General features: G+C 38.2%; 1 protein-coding gene across 1 annotated transcript; it reads right to left on the bottom strand.

Moving 5' to 3' along the window:
• Positions 1-594: 594 nt before the first annotated feature.
• Positions 595-10,663, bottom strand: LOC307123607 (GTPase IMAP family member 9-like; the record flags this gene model as incomplete). Its single annotated transcript, XM_079812199.1, has 4 exons — positions 595-682; positions 853-1,382; positions 1,534-1,628; positions 10,375-10,663. 4 exons carry the CDS (start codon positions 10,661-10,663, stop codon positions 595-597), a joined length of 1,002 nt encoding a protein of 333 aa, XP_079668325.1.
• Between the last annotated feature and the right edge of the window lie 9,901 nt (positions 10,664-20,564).

Below are 20,564 nucleotides of genomic sequence, written 5' to 3'. Positions count from 1 at the left end.
AGGAATGATGAAGGATTCCTAAAACGGTTTAAGAATGTCTTCATGGATCATAATGATAAAGCAAACTTTAATCATATAATGAGCATGATGACAGCAAACGACACCAGAATTAAAGAACAGAAGGTGGTCAAACAGACTTCTGAAAGCATGAAAAAAGCATGGTTTGGTGTTAATAAAGCATTGTTAATGCCTTATCAACAGCAGAACCAAAGACGTGACAGCAGCTCACCTCATCCTCATGCGGCCTGAGACACTGAATAACAGATGTCCAGATGTGCTGAACAGCGCTGAGAGAGATGGACTGAAAGATACACAGGTTCTGCTGTGTGGACACAAGAGACAGTACATGATGATTCAACATCTGGCTTAATGCAACAACTGTAAAAACACAGTTTAATATAAACAATCTACATCTATATACCTGACTGAATGTCATCAGCTGGATGTAGATGTTCATGTCCAGCTGTTCTGCTGCATGACAGTGTCTTATACTGTGCTGTTCTTCAGCTGGAGCACAGCGCTGGTGACCTGATATCAGCAGTTTAATACAATTCTTCAATCTCTGAATCCTCTTTTCTTCGTTCTTTCTCTCTCTCACTTGGTCTTAGTTTTGTCCTCTTGAAATTTCCTGTCCTCTCCATCTCCGTCTCCCATGTGACCCCATGTGTTCTGTTCCGTCTCACTTCACAACGAGAAAAGCGTGCAGACCAGAAGTGAAAGTTATTTGTCTTTAATCCATCAGGTTTTAATAGAAGTGTCAAAGAATCCAGGAGTATCAACTTCAGACACAGGTATGTTTTTGTTTTCTCTGCTCTTCCAATCTCTGTCTCTTCTGTCTCTTCTCTCTCTCACCTGAGTCTCTGAGCATCTTCGTACATCTGATTGCTGTAGTGTCCTCCTCCGTTCTGCTCTATCATTGAGCCAATCTTCTGCAGTAGATCCTTCACCTGCTCTCTGTTCTTCCTATCTCTGTTGTTGAAGACATGAAATCTGCCTCCACACTGATCAACTAGATCTCTTAATTTACAGTTCTCCTCAATGAGTTTCTCTATGGACTTCTCCAGATGATCTCCATAAGTGAAGAGAATGATGGAGTATTTCAACACCTCTTGACCAAACAACACCTCAAACTGCTGAGGAATCAGCTGCTCCCGTTCAGTGAATCTCATATTCACAGAAAACACATTGAGAAAAGCGTGCGGTCCAGGACTGGATATATAAACACTTCTGGCTATCTCTATCATTAACTCTTCAGGATTCATCTCTGTGTGAAAGAATCCAGGAGTATCAACTACACACACAGATCTGCCTGAAACAGTGGAGTGAGCATCTGAGGATTCACTGGTGACTGATCTCGTACTCATCTCAGATCTGAACACTTCCTGTTTCATTGCTTTTTATGATACAGGATTGCTGGATTAGGATGGTTGTTAATGTGGTATGTATATGTGTCGTGCGTTGACGTTGCAGCAGCTCTCTAATCCAAAACAAATTTCTCCTAAGGGAGACAATAAATGAGACCTTGACCTTGACCTGTCCCAGTAGTGTGTTTGCAGCTGCACTCTTTCCAACACCAGAGTGACCCAGAAGAACAATCCGTCTGGAGGGGAGTCTGGAGACTGCAGCGTCTGGTTCAGGACAATATCAGAAAAAAAAACAGAAAGTGAATAAACTTGATATGCATCTAAGAATCATGTCTTTGCTTGATCAAGGCTTTTTACACTAGGCAAGGCAAGGCAAGGCAAGGCAAGTTTATTTGTATAGCACATTTCATACACAGGGGCAATTCAAAGTGCTTTACACAGAAATGAAATAAAAATATTACAGTTATAATAGGAATTAAAAGAAATAAAAAATAAAGAAAACATTGAAAGATAAAAATAAAGAGTATAATTAAGAATAAAAATAAGAACAGGGTTAAATTTAAGCATATAAATTAAAATGCAAGCAGTTCGGACAAAGCACGTACAGTGGCACAGTGCTCATTCTGTAAATGCACAGCTGAACAAATGTGTTTTGAGTCTGGATTTGAAAGTGGCTACTGTTGGAGCACATCTGATCTGATCAGGAAGCTGGTTCCAGCTACGGCTGACATAATAGCTAAAAGCAGACTCTCCTTGCTTTGAGTGAACCCTTGGTATTTCTAATTGACTTGATCCTGATGATCTGAGTGATCTGTTGGGTTTGTATTTAATCAGCATATCTGCAATGTATTGAGGTCCTAGGTCATTGAGTGATTTATATACAAGTAATAGCACTTTAAAATCGATCCTAAATGTAACTGGAAGCCAGTGTAAAGATCTGAGGACTGGTGTGATATGGTCATATTTTCTGGTTCTGCTCAGGATCCTGGCAGCAGCGTTCTGTATGAGCTGCAGCTGTCTAATGGTCTTTTTGGGAAGGCCGATGAGGAGACCATTACAATAGTCCACCCTACTGGTAATAAAAGCATGAACGAGTTTCTCTAAGTCTTGCCTGGAAACAAAGCATCTAATTCTTGATATGTTTTTGAGATGATAGTAAGCTGATTTAGTTATTGCTTTGACATGACTATTGAAACTCAGGTCTGACTCCAAAATCACACCAAGATTCCTGACTTGATTTTTTGATTTCAGGCCTTTAGCCTCAAGATATGCGTTCACCTTGAGAATTTCATCTTTGTTTCCAAATGTAGTAATTTCAGTTTTGTCTTTGTTTAACTGAAGAAAGTTTTGGCACATCCAACTGTTAACTTCATCAATGCATTTACATAGAGAGTCAATGGGGCTGTAGTCATTAGGTGATAGGGCTAAGTAGATCTGGGTGTCGTCAGCATAGCTGTGGTAAGCCATTTTGTTATTTTTCATTATTTGGCTGAGTGGCAGCATATACAGGTTGAATAGGAGTGGTGCAAGAATTGACCCTTGTGGGACTCCGCATGTCATGGATGTCCACTCAGACTTATGGTCACCTATACTCACATAATAACCTCTCCCTTCTAAGTATGACCTGAACCATTTGAGGACCATTCCAGAAAGCCCAACCCAATTTTCTAGCCTGTCAAGAAGTATGTTGTGGTCAACAGTGTCGAATGCAGCACTGAGGTCCAGTAGTACCAGAATTGATGTTTTGCCTGTATCTGTATTGAGGCGAATATCATTTATAATCTTTATGAGCGCTGACTCTGTGCTGTGATGCGGTCGGAAACCAGATTGAAAATTGTCAAAGTATCCGTTTGAGTTCAAGAATTTGTTCAGCTGACTGAAAACAACTTTTTCAATGATCTTGCCTATGAAGGGGAGATTTGAGATTGGTCTGTAGTTGCTCAATATGGAGTAATCCAGATTTCTCTTTTTCAGGAGAGGCTTTACTACTGCGGTTTTTAGGGAGTTTGGAAAAGTCCCAGAAAGAAGTGAGGAGTTTACAACTTCTAGGAGATCTGCTTCTAAACAGTTAAACACACTTTTGAAAAAAGAAGTGGGGAGTGTGTCAAGGGCGCAGGTTGATGTTTTAAGGTGCTGTACTGTTTCTTCTAAAATTTTACCATCAATTGCTTCGAAATCAGTCATAGTAACTTTCTGAGGCTGTGGTCTGATCTGATTCACCCCAGAGAAACTCAAGGATGTGCTGATCGCATTTCTGATATTAATGATTTTCTCGGAGAAGAAGGAGGCAAACTCACTGCATTTGCTGTCTGAGAGCATTTCACTGGGAATGTGACTCGGGGGGTTTGTTAGTCTCTCTACAGTAGCAAAAAGAGTGCGTGTGTTGTTTATGTTTCTGTTTATAATATTTGAAAAGAAGGTCTGTCTAGCTTTGCCTAGTTCCACATTGAAAGCACGAAGACTGTCTTTATAGATCTTATAATGGACTACAAGTTTTGTCTTTCGCCACATGCGTTCCGATTTCCTGCATTGTCTTTTCATTAATTGCACTGCTGTTGAGTTTCTCCAGGGTGCTTTTTGTTTGCCACTCTTTTTCCTGGCTTTTACAGGAGCAATATCATCAATTACACCCTTAATTTTTGAGTTAAAAGAGTCAAGGAGAAAATCAACAGAGTCTGCAGATATGCTTGGTGTTAGAGATATAGCCTTCATAAACAGCACACTAGTGTTCTCATTTAAGCATCTCTTTTTGACAGAGACAGATCTAGTTTCAATGGCAGGAGAGATTGATATATCAAAGAAAATACAGAAATGATCAGACAGTGCCACATCCTTAATAACTATTGATGAAATATTTAGACCCTTACTGATAAGTAAATCTAAAGTGTGTCCACGATCATGTGTGGGTCCGTGAACATGTTGTGTCAAATCAAAAGTGTTAAGAACAGTCATGAGATCTTTTGTTGTACTGGATTCAGCATTGTCAATGTGAATGTTAAAATCCCCAGCAATAGCAAAACAGTCATACTCAGATGAGATTGCTGATAACAGCTCTGTAAAGTCATCAATAAAGGCCAGAGAATATTTCGGAGGCCTATAAATAATGATAAGCAGGATGCGTGGTGCACCTTTTAGCACAATGCCCAGATATTCTAGAGACAAATAGTCACCAAATGATACTTGCTTACATTGATAGACATCTTTAAATAGAGCTGCGACCCCCCCCCCCTTCTGACTGGTCTGCAGACACTCATAAAAGTAAAGTTAGGAGGGGCTGTTTCATTGAGGACTGTTGCACTGCAGCTGTCTTCTAGCCACGTTTCATTTAGAAGCAAAAAATCTAGGTTGTTTGTGGATATTAAGTCGTTGACTAGAAATGATTTGTTTTTAAGTGAACGGATGTTTAAGAGTGCTAACTTAACAGTATTAATTTTAATTTTTTCCCCCATAGTAATCTTAGTTTGACAATTAACAGGCAGCAGATTAGATGGGTTTGCCATACGGCCTGAGAAAGCCTTGGACTTTCTATCACGTAACAGAACAGAAATAGAGAAAGATAGAGACACACTGGGCTCACGCATGTTTTGTAAACATTTGATAAGATTGCTGGTGACTTTGCGAGGACCCAGAACACGTCACTGAGAGCTGGTATCAGTTGTTTTTGGTGCAGATGGAGGAGGGTGTGTGCCCTGGCGCTGTGACCGAAGAAATCTCACAGGAGGAGGGGGAGAGCGAGCTGGGCCCACAGTCTTTGGTGGTTGTGGGCCTTGACGCTTTTTGGTTGATATCTGGGGGCTCGCAGCGATCGAGTATGATTGTCTGTTTCCAGTATAAACAAAATCCATTTTCTCTGTGAAGCTCAGAGGCGGGGATGCTGTAGAGCGGGATAACATGTCTGGTGAGGGGGGCTGTTTCTCTGGTGTTACCGGAAACTGCAATATGTTATCGTCCGGTTCAAGGAGTGACATTTCTTCCAGCATATTGCTTATATTACATATAAGTTTTAAAATTTCACCAGTGGTCCCTGATGGTCCTGATGGTCCTGATTTCCTGATGGTCCATTTTTACCAGTGCCTCCACAGACTCCACAGTATGGGCTGAGATGTTACTGTTTAGTGCCTCGATCTGTGTCATTTGGACCAGTTCTAATTCGTCACAGTCTATCTGTGGTGAGCTCTGAGGGCGGGGCTCTGCTGGGAGTGTGTCCATGAGAAGTGGTTGTTGTGGCTGCGTGGCGTTATCATTGTCCTTGTGGGGTGTATCAACCGCGTGTCCATTCAGATGCTGAAATGAAGTCCTGTGATCGTACTTTACTGGTGTGTGTATGTGCCATCCAGGTTGAGTGGGTTAGCACACACAGCTGAAGGATGATGAAGGGAAAAACAAATATTGTCCTTTAGCACTCTTGCACCGAGTTTGTTTGGGTAGAGGCCATTTGATGTAAACAGTTGTCTCTGACTCCAGAAGAGATTAAAATTGTCGATAAAGTTCACTCCCTTCATGTTGCAGGTTTTTTGCAGCCATGTATTAAGCCCAAGTAGCCGTGAGAACCTATTTGTTCCTTTTGCTGGAAGTGGTCCACTGATGAACGGCTGAACTTTCAGTTTTCTAAGTGTTTCAAAAAGTTCATTAAAATCCCTCTTTAGAAGTTCTGACTCCTCTCTCTGAATATCGTTCTTTCCCACATGAATGATGAGTCGATTTGCAGTCTTGTGTTTCATCAGAATGTTCTTAAGTTCCCTGTTGACATCAGAAACTGTTGCTTGTGGAAGGCAGCATGTGGTAATATCCCTGCTGCTAATGTTTCTGATTGTTGAGTCCCCCACTATGAGAGTCCTGGGCTCGGCTGCGCTCTGAGCTGAGGGCCGCTGTCTGCTTGACCTTGAGCGCCTGTTAGCATTAGTGTTAGCTGCGGGCTGATTCAATCTGTGTTCGGTCACATTTATCACGTTTGGGGATTCCTCACCCACATTCATTAGCACTTCAAATCTGTTTTCAAGATGTATATTTGGTGGTAGAAAACTAGTGTTTGCAATCCTTGTGTCTGGGGTAGAGCATGCTAATGCGGCAATATGTGATGCTCGTGACAATCTGATGTCTCGAGTGCCTTTTGGTCTTGCTCCCGGTTTGTGCCATCGATTAGTGTGTTGATCAGTTACTTGTTTCTCTACATGTTGAGTAGCACTACATTTATGGGACTCACCGGCAGTGTGCAGAGGGCGATCATGATGAAGCTCTGCTGTGTGATTCGTCTGGTTGGATGGTTCCGCAAATAACTTTGTTTCAAGAACTGCAATCCTTTGTAAAAGTCTGTGGCAGTTTGTGCAGCAAGTAGATTCTAGAAGAGGCATTTTCTTATCCTTTTGAATGTAGGCAGCTGTGTTTTCCCTTCTCCGGAATGTAAGCTGGAGGCAGTGGGAGGCTGGTCGGTTGAAATATTCCACTTTTTGTTTAGGAATTCAGTCACCAGAGTATCTAATTTTATCATTGGAGTCAAGCTATGTCGTTTGAGCAATGTGCTGATTTGCTGAAGTTGTAAAATATAGAAGCGATAGAGCAAAGCGCGGAGCAGTAAGCAAGAGCGTCCAAACAGTAGCGAAGCAGGAAGTGCAAAAAAGTGACAACCTATTTATCTCAACTCACAATTCTCTCACTATATGCAAACATGTGATGTTTAATTAACTTAATTTAAATAACTAGAAGTTTGTCCTGTAGCTGTCGAGTTACATATGAAACTCAAAAGACACATTCAGTAAAAAAAATCTTAAATGTGATCCACTATCCAACTAAAAAGTTTATGGAATATTTTAATAACACTCACCCTTTAACCACAAAGACCTCTGGGAGATTTTTACAAGTAGAGTTCTAGCTTGATCACTTGGTTCTTTCTGCTTGTTGTTGAACCAGAAGCCGGCCCAAGGCACAAGCGAACTAAGCGGCTGCTTAGGGCCCTCTTCGCCACCAGGGGGCCCCCAAGAGCACTTGAAATTACTTGCTGCATGTTGCTTTATTGAAATCGTGAAATGGCCTTAAACAATTACTAGATAAACTGCACTTTTTTTGAAAAAAGTTTTCTAATATATGCACGAATTGATTCTGACAGCGCTACACCAGCACGCAGCACCATTGGCTGGGCACTATTGTTAGCCAGGGTTCAAAGTCCAAAGTGCGAGAAAAATCAGCGCTGAAACTGTGCTACTCGTCAGTTCACCTTTTTATAAATGGATGGATTTGAAAATCTGATATAGTTTAGTGCGAATATCTTATCTGACGTGCTGCATGTTTTGGACGGAGTACAGCATAGCTTTCAGTTTCTGTTCACAGTAAATGCTTCTCTGCAAGTGGGCTACTATATGTTTGAGTCGCTCAAAATGATAATTTGGGAACGCAACATGCTGCAAACATCTTCCCAAATTCGTAATGAGAATAATTTGTAAATGAGTAAAAGGTCTTCCTGCGTGTTTCTGCCAAAATAAAAGCCATTTAACGTTTTAAAGAAATCCTTCAACATTTCTTGTTTTTAAAAGAAGTCTCTTATGCTCACCAAGGCTGCATTTATTTGACCAAAAATACAGTAAAAACGGACAGTAATATTGTGAAATATTATTGCAATTTAAAATTGCTGTTTTCTATGTGAATATATAGTAAAGTGTAATTTATTTCCTGTGATCAAAGCTGAATTTATCATCATTACTCCAGTCTTCAGTGTCACATGATCCTTCACAAATCATTCTGATATGAGGATTTGATGATCAAGAAACATTTATGATTATTATCAGTGTTGAAAACAGTTGTGTAAAAAGTAGTTTTTAGGAATCTTTGAAAGCTTTCTATTTCAGATAAATGCTTTTCTTTTGAACTTTCTATTCATCAAATAATTCTGGGGCAAAAATTGTGAGCATATTCAGCATAAGAGGCTTCTTTCAAAAATATATTTAAAAAAAAAGTGTACATATCCCAGTCTGAACTGTAGTACTGTAAGACTTGGAATATTAAAGTGCAAGTTAACATCTGAGCACTCTTGTGGGTTTGCTACTGTTACAATTAAAAAACGTAAACGTGACAGTAGGGATGCAACGATTATAGATTTTGTTGGTACGATTATAGTCTGATTAATAATCACGGTTTCACGATTATCACGATTATTATGCATTCATTAATTTTTATAAAACTACTAATGTATAAAACCACATGAACACTCGTTAGATTTTAAAGTGTTATTTATTGCTGACTTTTGAAATAGAAAGAACACAGTAGCCAAAAACTACAGCACAAAATAATAATCAAAATCTACATTCCTTTTGGACTTGGGGTAGAGAACTTGGAAATTATGGTAAAAAAGGATTCTGCAACAGTTGGTTGTTGAACTGCAGCTACAGCACCACCAGTCTTAAGCTAAAAGAGCATAAGAAAAAATGAAAATAAATAATCCATACAAAGATGAACTTTGACTGGACTTAATAACTAAATGACTATGAGTAATGACTTAAGTTGATTTTCAATATTTGATTACATTAACGATTATATTTCTATAAAATGTAAGTATTATTATTATTATTAATATAAAACTAATATTAACTTTAGGGGGAATAAACTGAACTGTTATTGTCATTAATATGTAGTAATTTTAACGATCTTTTTAATAATTAATCTCATTTTACATGTGGCTTGAGAAAAGCATGTCTATTATATAGGTTTGTCTGTTTGAAGTTTTTTGTAAAAATGATGGAAAGAAACATCTCATGTTATACGCTAGGGGGCGCTATTACGCATCTTCTGAAATGATGCCGACTCTCCAGATCAAAACAGACGAAGAAGCAGAAAGAAACAAACTCACATGCTAGCAGATGCATACGTAAAATAACGCTATCATCAACATTAAACAGTTTTTAACAAAACGTCCTAATGTTACTGAATAAAATGCCAGGATGAGCTACAGGACTGTGAAGCTCCGGGGTGTAGATGGACTCGATCTACTCCATCTGTGTTTGATCATCGCTCTGAATTTGATCTGTATGTAGTCTTTGACAAGAACGTGATTTTCTCAGCTTTATGCTCAAAATGTTGCATTTTTTAATGAGACGTGCCCACGTTCAAGTGTTGATTAAAAAGGATTGCATTAAGCTAGAATAAAACAGATTTGTATGTTTAAAAGCAGAGACTACGTTCTCTCTTTCTATGTATTACATGTTCAGATATTTATACAATATTCAACGCAATGTTTGCCACGCAATTTAACTCAGTTATTATGTATTACCTTTAATTGAGCGAGCAAAGCTGGGCGATGATCCCGCAGGTGCCTGCATCCCTCTGCCATAGTTCATCTACGGTAGTAAAGCAGTAGCCTCCGCGTCTCCGATAAGCACGTCACTTAGCGTGCGTTTCAATCAGCTCCCTAGTTCAGTAGTCAGGGCACTGATCAGGACATAAGTCAATGGGCTGACTCCTGAACTAGGGAGCTGATTGAGACGCACCCTTAAACTGGCGCGCCGCTGGTGTAACCTTGTTTTCATTCCGTACTACAGAAACGCTGTGTAGTGGAACTTTTACGATTCATTAACCGTGACGTTTGTAAGCGCGGTTAATCGTGAAACCGGTTAATCGCTGCATCCCTACGTGACAGGCAGACATGATGTAAGCAACACAGCTACATCTAATAACATTGATAATGGGTGTGCGAATTATAAAGAAACTGACAATAATCAGTCGTATTGGTGGCACTGAGGGGCACCCAAAAAAATTCTGCTTAGGGCCCCATAAGGGCTTGGGCCGGCCCTGTGTTGAACACATGGTATCTCTGATCATATTTCTGAATGAGTTTCTTCAGTGCTTCAGTCTCATTGATGAACTCTTGTATTGTAATGTTTTCTTCCTCCAGTTCGTCTCCTCTGGTGAAGAGAATCCAGGTTTTCTTCAGCCGTTCTTCTCCCAGTAGCTGCTCAATCTTCTCCACAGTTTTTTTTCTCTTTTTCTGTGAATCTGTCAGCTTTGATGACCAGCAGAAACGCACAGGGACCTGATTCACATCTCTGGAGAACCTCTTCACATTTCTGCTGAATCTCCTCTTCTCTCATGTCTGTGTTAAATAATCCTGGCGTGTCATAAACAGTGACTGCAAGTCCACACACAGCTCCAGATTCCACAGCAACATCTCGTGTGACTGATCTGGAGCTTTTCCTTGACACAAAAGCTTCTCGTCCCAGGATCGTGTTTCCTGATGAACTCTTCCCAGATCCTGTTCTTCCCAGTAACACCAAATTCAGACTTCCAGTCCTTTCTGCCAAATTCTGACCAGCCATCCTTTCTGCCATTTTCAAGATGTGGCCTAAAGCTAAAAGTGCTGTAGAACAACAATGAACACACACGATTGGGTTAGTCAGCAGATAGTGCTGCTCTGCAGGCAACATGGAGAAGGGATCTTGCTGGACATTGCCTGTTTTTTTTAATAGTTGCATTTCCACCGCAGGAACTTTCCCCAGGAGCCAGGGACTCTAGGGGCGTACTCGGTGTGTTTCGACCGCAGGAACTGGAGTCTAAATAAGTTCAGAGTAAAGATTTCCCCCTCAAAATGGCCCTGCTCGTGAGGTAATACTTTTTCAAAGTTCAGGAACTTTCAGGGATGGGACAAGGGTGCTGAACGTGCAATCAAAACAATCAAACAATCAAACCGAACAATCAAAAACTGAACATGTCTGCTCAATTCAGTTGGACCGTTGCTGATCCAGACCTGCCAACCTGCCAAAAAATTGAGTACCATCAGTGTGACGGGACGGGATACAGGGTTTGACAGGAGTGGTTTCTGCTTGAACTACTCTCAAATCTTGTGATTTAAGCAAGAAAAAGTTAATTCCAGGGGTTGAATCTGTAACAGACACAATTTTTAAATGTTTTCCCCCCTACGTGACATCGACAGTAGGGTTGGGTACTGAAGTCTGGTGCCAATATGGCCTGTAACTGGAACGAATCAGAACGCAGATTTCGGTGCATCATTTTTACTTATTTTTACATCAGGGCTGCACGATTAATCGAAATCGAACCGCAATCGTTATTTGGGTTATGTGTGATTATGAAAGAAAGCACAAAGGCTGCGATTTTAATTAAATAAATGCACAGTGTGCATTTATAAAATAAAAGCAACACGTGTCAAACATCTTCTCAAACTAGTAATGTGAAGCATTCATAAACCTGTTGTCCAACAAAAGACAATGTTTAATATGTTTTAACTCACTTCATATCATCAGTTGAGTGTTTGTGAGCTGATGTGGCCTCTCTTCACAGAATGAGGCAGCTGATGCATTATTTTATAGTATTCTAAATATCTTATTTTTATTCAGCTACAGTGCTAGCTTAGCTTCACATTAGAGATTTCCTGTAGGGATTTCCTGAAAACGATTACTTCTCTGAGGCGAATGTGGAGTTTCTGCTCGAGGGCGCCCTCTGGCTTCAGTATGAATGAAACTTTTGGGTAACAAATGAGAAAATAATACTTCTCTTTAAATAAATTTATATGACAATCCACATGTTTTTCTCATTCAGCTTTAAACTGTGTCGCACTCGGATATGACAGTCAACACAATAAAACTCTCTCCAAGATGATTCAATGTTGCTGTTATTATGCTTGATCTGTAGATAACGCTCTATGGTTTCGCATAAAATGACTTTATCTTGCTGGAGTTCATCGCTTTACATGTTACCTATACTTTCTCCCGGGTGTCTGATAGATCACAACACTGGAGGAGAGGGCATTTGTTTTTCAAGCACACAGTAACTTAAATTTAAAACTGCAAAAAGAAAAGTCTCAATGTTGCATGATATAATACACTATGCATCATTTCAACACGAAACACTGCGACTCTCTGCGGGATGCGCATACACGCTTTGTGACGCTCTATTGAAGCCTTCATACAATACTCAATGCACACTGAAATATTGTTAATAGCCTTTCTTGTTCTGTCCTATCTACCATACGGGTCACTGTAGGGTAGGGCTGAACGATTTTGGAAAAAAATCGAATTGCGATTTTTTTTAACCAATATTGCGATTGCGATTTAATATGCGATTATTTTTTAAACTCTTTATCTTCTGTATTATTCAACAATACATCATTGTATAGTAACGGTGGAAATCTTTAATTGGTACCTTACGATCCGATTCCGATTCTGGGAGTCACGATCCGATTCCAAAACAATTCTTGAACTTTTTCCTTATTAATTAATCTTATTAATTTATTAAAAACTTTATTAAAAAATGTTTTTTATTATGATATATGTAATTATAAGCTTTTTAAAATAACTAGGACATTATAACATTTTAATTAAAACAATTGCATGTTAATAATTTTAAATATATAAACTAATATAGCTGCAAAACATAAGCTAGTAAATCATAAAGAGGAACAAAAAACATATTACAAGCAATCAACAAAGAGTGCTTTCAGTGTTTAAGAGTGTCTGAACTGTGAGTGATTTTTCTCTTTCTCAGCTTTACTGTTGTTTGATTATTAATCATGACATCATCATAGACAGCGGGAGACCTGCATTCACACTAATGCACAGATCTCTTTTGAAATATAAGATGTTTTTGCCCTGTCTGTTCAATTCATCAAGACATTACTGACGGTGTTTACATTAATTTTGCGTCATAAAAGCATTTTGAGACTCACACAGACGCGCGCTCGCGAGCACTCTTCACAAAGCGCCGCGTGAGCATTGAAATGGAAAACCTTCTGTCAGTGAGTTACTTATTTTTTAATATACAAGCACACTGCATTCCTAATGACATGAATGAAGCCTTCGTTGAGCGTTTGTAAGGAAAACACCAGCGGGCGAGAACACAAACGGTAAACGTGACATCAAACAAAGTTTCTCACAGCGCATATCCTGTGCAAAGAAGCCTGCGAATGTCATTGCGATTCGCGCCGTCAACCTTTCCGAACGTTATGAAATATTATTTTATGGTTCGTGTGTGATTGTGTGTGTGTGTATGTGTGAGAGAGAGAGAGAAAGAGAGAGATAATGGAAGCAATCAGAATACGGGTGTTTCTAAAACACACGCAGCGCCACCGCGCACCTGCAGTTAAAATCTAAGCTCAGAATCGATCCAGAATCATTGGAGAAGAATCTTTTCTCCCACCTCTATTGTAGCCTATAGTATGAACAACACAATATTAGATAGATCAAACACAAACAGTTGTTTTTCCCTTTTAGGCCAGGCATATGATATGTGTAACGTGCCAAGTTGCTTCTTCTGCAGACTTTACTCTCGCGTGTCACGTGACCAGACTGTAATCGCAGCCTTTGCGGTTAGGAAATCGTGTTTTATCATATCGCGATATTATCGCAAATGCAATTAATCGTTCAGCCCTACTGTAGGGTGTCTTTTGGTGTCCTGTACACAAATAACTCATTTGCCATGATAACTTAACATAAACATTACCATGAAAGGGTGTGTTATATTAGGTCTAGCGGAGAGAGAACACAAAGTAGGAGGAGACTGTCTCACACTCTCTCTTTATAATGCGCTGCCTGTGTGTCGCGATTCATTATCTCTTCATTCCTATCATCTGCTCTCTTCCACACATCATCACAGGTATGACATATAGACGTTATATGCGCTATGAGATGTGTATGATTGTGAAGCAGTTCTGAAATATTCCCGGAGGAGAAGGAGCATGCAAATGTATAATGTTTATGATAAACAGCAAAAAGCTTGATATTTACTCTCGTGTGATCAAATCTCATGCACATCTGGATCTGTAGTTATGTAGAAATAGGGGAGAGTGGAGACGGTTGCAACATTTGTTATTCCTTCGATCAGGAATGAGCTAGTGTGATGATCGGGGCGCTGCTAAGGGGGGGAAAGTGAGGACGAGTCCAAGGGCCAACGCACTATTTACAAGTTATATCATTTGAATCAGTATTTTCTCAGCTTCTAAAAGACATAGCTACCATGTGTCAAGGTTATTGTGTCAAGCTAGCATAGCAAGTTTTATCATGGCTGTCAGTGTTGTCATGCCCTGTGACCACATTAATGTAAGCTATATAACCAGCGTTGTGTAAGTTACTCTAAAAGTTAATTTAGCTTAGTGAAGACGCTGTCTGTGTACAAATAAAATAAAGAAATTGCAATGTTAAAGGAATTATTTTTATTACATCTTAATGAATGTTGCAACCAGCCCCTTTTATGGGGTCAGTTGCAACATTTGACTTTTTCTATTCAAGTATAAATTCTCTGTATATTATCATATGTACACATGTTACAGGTGTGCGTGGGTAGCTGACAGATTTGGGTTTAGTGTGTTATAAATTTGCCTTTCCAATAAAACAGTCTCTGAGAAACTGAAGAAAATGCAAAAAGTGTTGCAACCGTCCCCACTCTCCCTCCCCTACAGTCAGTGCTTACTTCAATGAGTTCAGCAAAGTTGGCAATATATTCACAGACTATTTATCTTCCCGGATCAATAACTCGTTCCCATTTAGAAATGAATGCTTGCCCGGGACAAGTGTCGGTTTTGAAGTGGCTCCAACCGGACAATTCTCCTGATTAAAACGTAGATGATAAAAATAACTAGAGAATCAACAAAATGCAAGAATGATTCTGCATTAATTAAGTGTAAGTGGTGATCGATAGTGGATGATCATTTATAATGTAATGTATAATGAACTGAAATGAACAATGGTGAGCTGTTGATGCTCGCGCAGCCTCTCGTGGAGGAATCGAAAACAAATGATGACAAGTCACACAAAGAAACTCAGTTAACATACACAGTTAAAATTACAAATTGTGACATTTTTATATTTATAAAATATGAAACAGTTAAACAACATCACACAACCAAGAGTGCTGGTTTCCTGAATGCCATCACAACTGAAAATGATACTGATTGTTTAAGGAAATGTCATATGAAATCAATTAACATTAAGTCACTACAAAAATTATTCCAAACAAAGATCATAGCAGAACCATAATGCTTCTCACAGCAACAGTGTGTGTTACTGAATGATTCAGTGTTTTGAATGAATCAGTTGAATCAAATATTCAATGAATGAATCAGCCATTTGAATGAATCGTTTGAATGATTGACTCACTCATCCTGCTGCCACCTACTGGTGGTTTAGTTTAATGTTTTCTTTCCAACATTTCTTATTTGTAAAGAAAAGGGAAAGGAAATAAACTAAAAAATGTCCAAATTATTATGGAATATTAATTTGCCATTTGCCTCTTCCATGACATCTTTGAACTAGACAAATGCAGTAATTAATACTGTGCATTGTCTGGATAAAATATAATGAAATAGCCTAGGCCAAAGGTTTTCACATTGTGTGTACACACACACACACACAAAAACTTGCACTAAGAAATGCTGAATCACATTTTTTTTTTATTTGTATGAATGTATGTAAACACACATTTATGAAGTTAACCACATCCACAACAGTGTATTTTTCATTTTATTGTATTTTAACTGTAAAAACTAAAAGAATAGGCAACATTATGCCAGGATGACAAGTGGGAAAAGCTATTTTGACAATTACCATAGGCCTATGTTAATAATTGCCAGTGTTGTTGCTTATAGTTTGTAATGGAGCATTACACTGTTGATGCTACTTCCGTTTTCTTTCACATATCCCTTTCAACTAACGAATAATCCAAGCTAATAACTCATTTTTTAACCAAATCATTATGATAATTATCTTCATGAATTATCTGAACGAAAATAAAAATTAAATGAGGAAGAAAAGGGTGTGGTCCGCTAATGGAGATCAAAAATGAACATGCGTGAAGGGAAGGAAGTGGAGACGCGTCGCGGAAGTGAGAGCCCAGTGGAAATGGTGGGATGGAGTTGCTGAGCAGTTGCCGAGAATAATTAGTTGTCGTTGGAGTTTAACCACATTCGATTGAACTGCAAAACCTTGTGGGTACACCAGGAAGATCGTGCTGAAATCTTCGGATGTCCTCTGCACAGGGAAGAATTGTGGCAATCGAAACGGAATCGGAACCGGACCTACCCAGGTTTCAACGACACACGCCGAACGGGTTTGAGGGATTTTGATTTTCTACCCTTTTTTGTTACTTGACTGCTGGCATAATTATTCTTGAACAAACTCCCCCGTGACTCTCAAGAGGAGAGCTCAAATCAAACTGTTTCCACGCTTTTAAAGCTTCCTTCGATCCGATCTCTCACTCATCTTCAATAAAGTTAGACCCTTGCCCCGATACAAACAGAACTCTACGAATATATCACTTTAAATTGAATATTTTTGGTTGGAGAAGTTTGTTTTGTTTTGTCTTTTTTGTTAATTAATTATTTATTTTTTTATTTATTTTTGTCGAATGAAAACGGTGTTCTAGAATATCATGACATTTAAGTTTTTGAATTGCAAATTCTCTAAGAGAGTTCATGCTATATATGTTTGAACTGAGCTGAAAGAATAATAACACTTATTTTCGGAACTTTTTGAGAGTGATTTAATGTGTTGAAATGCTGGGTGGGGTCAGGTTTTTTTTCGACAGTAATTTAAACTGTCTGGCGCCCGAACTGAAACTTTGAAATATCTGGGTGACCACGTTACAAGTTTTTGCTTTAAAATGATGCAAAAATCATTGTGCCTACTCAAATAAAACAATATATGGATTTAAATGATGTAAGACACTTTTGTTTACAAAGCCTGTTTGTGAAGAGGCATGAATGATCATGAATAATGCTGTGATTTACACCTAAGAGAACAAAAGAACCACATAATGAATAAGCTTTTGAGTCGGGCATGTGAGAGGGAGCTATAAGAGAATATCAGGACAAAATAAATATATGTATATTATAGTGCTGGGGAAAATTAATTGTGATTAATCGCATCCAAAATAAAAGTTTGTGTTTACATAATAGATGTGTGTGTACAGTGTATAATTATGCTATATATAAATACACACACATGCATGTATTTAAGTAAAATATGTTATATTTGTATTGAAAAAATATATTTATAGATAAGATAAATTATATATACAGTATATACATGTAAATATTTCTTAAATATATAAATGCATGTGTGTATTTATATACACATAATAATTATACACAGTACACACACACATATTATGTAAACACAAACTTTTATTTTGGATGCGATTAATCATAACTATTTTTTTCCCCAGCACTACTATATTAGTTAACAATATAAAGTGAAAGCCAAAGGCATGTTTTGATGTTTTTATAATGTCCACACTTAACAGAAAACATGGTTCTTGTCATCTCATGCATATATTATTGCACAGCATATGAACACATTTTTGTTTAGGTCTATTATATTTTAAATTATAAATAGTACAGGTCAAAAGATTGGACACGTGACTATTTTTTATGTTTTTGAAAGAAGTCCCATGCTCACAAAGCCTGCATTTATTTAAAATTAATTTTAAAATTACAGAAGAAAAAAAAACAATATTGTGAAATATTATTAGATTTTAAAACAATGGATTTCTATTTTAATATACTTAATATACAATATAATGTATTAATGTAAAGCTGAATTTTCATCAGCCATTACATACAGTCTTCAGTGTCACATGATCCTTCAGAAATCCTTCTAATATGAGATTTATTATCAATGTTGGAAACTGCTGTGCTTTTTTCAGGATTCTTGGATAGGATGAATAAATGAATTAATGGCTGCCCGCTTGTGTTTCTTGTTGTCTGCACTTCACAATAGATGTACTGGATCATCTGAGGGATTGGACTGAATGAAGATGCTGCTGATCATTGAAGCTCTTCTGCTCATTTCAGCTGCTCTAGGACAGGTGAGCTTGTGTTCTAGTATTAATATTACATATGAATACTGATGACTGATCATTATGATTCCTGTCGCTGCAGGATCACAGAACTGCTGCTGGTCAGATACTTCTGTTGGATATGGAAGAGAATTCAGTTGATGATGAATTTAACTGGTGTACAAAGAAAATGGAACATCGAGTGCAGGCAGAATTTCTGATGGAGGAAATGTCTAACAATCCAACATTTGCAAATGTTTGGAAAGATGCTGAACAGAATCACAAACCACCAGGAGATGATTTGTCAAAGTATCATTCAGTTGCCATGTATGTGTACACTAACTCACGTTTTGATCTATATAAAAGATTCAATTATGCTGTTCGCACTGATAAACAAAAATATAAAGACGGGACATATGCATGGTATTCACTTCACTTTTGGTTAACAGAAGCGATACAGATTCTGAAGAAAACACAACCTAATTGCTTCCATACTTACCGTGCTACTGAAGTTCAATTTGATAAGAATGTTAAGGGTAAAGAAGTTCGTTTTGGCTCATTTGCTTCATCCTCTCTAGATCGTACAGAAGCAGAACGTTTTGGAAATACATCTTGTTTTGAAATCAGAACTTGTGAAGGTGCTGATGTGACAATATACTCAACGTTTCCTCGAGAGGAAGAGGTGCTGATTCCTCCATATGAGACATTTAAAGTCACTGATGTGAAGACAAGAGCAGAGCAGAAAGATCCCTGGTGTGAAACTGTGTTCACTTTGGAAAGCTATACAACAAGAAGCTTCCTGAACTGTGCTGTAGCAAACAGAGGAAACCAAGTTGCTTTTTTTGACGTTTTATTCATTTTAACAGTTTTTTGGAGTGTGGTTAGCTACTAATCAGATAAAGACTGCATGTTTCTTATTAAATATAAAACCGATTGTCATGCTTTATTGAATCAAATATTCATGCGCTGGTCAGCAGTGAGAAAAGTCAAAGCAGCTGATTTAATATTTAGAAAAACTGAGATATGAATCTTTACTAAATATGCAAATAATACAGCTTGTTAAATCATTTGAATTAAATTGTATCTTCATATTAAGTGCATACTTAATTTTTACTCTATATAACCAAATAAAAAAATGTGAAGTAAACGTTTGTGATTTGGGAGGGTTACAGGGATAACCTGAACACATTCAGAACAAAACTCAAGATCAAGAAAGTGTGTGAAACGCAATGAACTTTGGGATACGCAGCAATCAGGTTTACAATATATCACTCAACTTTATGGAAACATCTTGATATGATTTATTTGTTGATCTTCTCCTAATAAACTGATTAAATAAATGTCATACTTGTGAAGTCATCAATGTATGGAGCCGCCCAGGGGTGCGTTTCCTAAAAGCATTGTTAGCCTACTATGGTCGCTAGTTCCATCATTACATAGTTCAACGAGTCTGTGTTTCCTGAAAAACATTGTTACAACGAACATTCGCAAACAGCATCACAAAATTGTGTGGTTGCACCGATAAGTATTTCCACAGCGCTTGACCCATTTCATATTTAGGACCTTAGTCCACACAGGCACATTAAGCTTCTCAGCCATCTCAGCGCCAACTTCCATTTCATTCAAGGGGGACCTGCATTCATTTTTCCAGGACCTATTTCATGTCATTTGGATCAAATGTTTTCCAAACTTAAGCCATTTGGCACTGGTGTTCCTTTGCTAATGTCTTTATGTTTTTAAAGCTTTTCAACTGCTTTTTATAAAAGTTATGCTTTGCTTCATAACGAATGCACCAACAATGTAGCAGTGGTCCTATTTTCTGCATACAACTGGGGTAATGCACCATAAAATGATGCTTTAGCAACAAGTTCTTATCAGGAAACAAATGCTTAAACAAACTGTAATGCTCTGCAATCAGGCGTTTCAAATAAATGGTGATCCCAGTGGATATAACTGAAGAAAACACTGTATTGACTATCCAAAGCAATAAAATGAACAAATCCCAGTGCTGATCATTAGGATACACAAGATCACCAAACATAATGGGTAGATGACGCAGTAAACACCAGCTCTGAGTCATTGGAACCCTCTCTTAATGCTTCACCAGGAGGTTTGTTGTTTTGTTCCATGAAGCCATAGTTGAAACTCTGGATTCTTCTGTGTACCTCTGCTGATGTGGTGTAATTTTCAATCAGGTGTTGAATGAGTAATTTAATCTCATACTGAGCAACTCCCTCTAATATATCATGCACGATATCAACAGAAAAATAATTTGCATTGGTGTGGAAATATTGCCATGAATTTAAAAGGCATGACTTTTTTACCCCCATTACATAAGGTAGACTGGGGTTGATCTGCATTCTCTGGCAGTATTCAGCATGAAGACATCTTTGGACTATCTTCACTGAACTCTGTCTGAAAGTCATCCTAGGCAAA

Source organism: Gobio gobio, assembly GCF_949357685.1.
Source record: "Gobio gobio genome assembly, chromosome: 1".
Classification (NCBI taxonomy): Eukaryota; Metazoa; Chordata; class Actinopteri; order Cypriniformes; family Gobionidae; genus Gobio; species Gobio gobio.
This window is presented reverse-complemented; position numbering and strand designations above follow the sequence as displayed.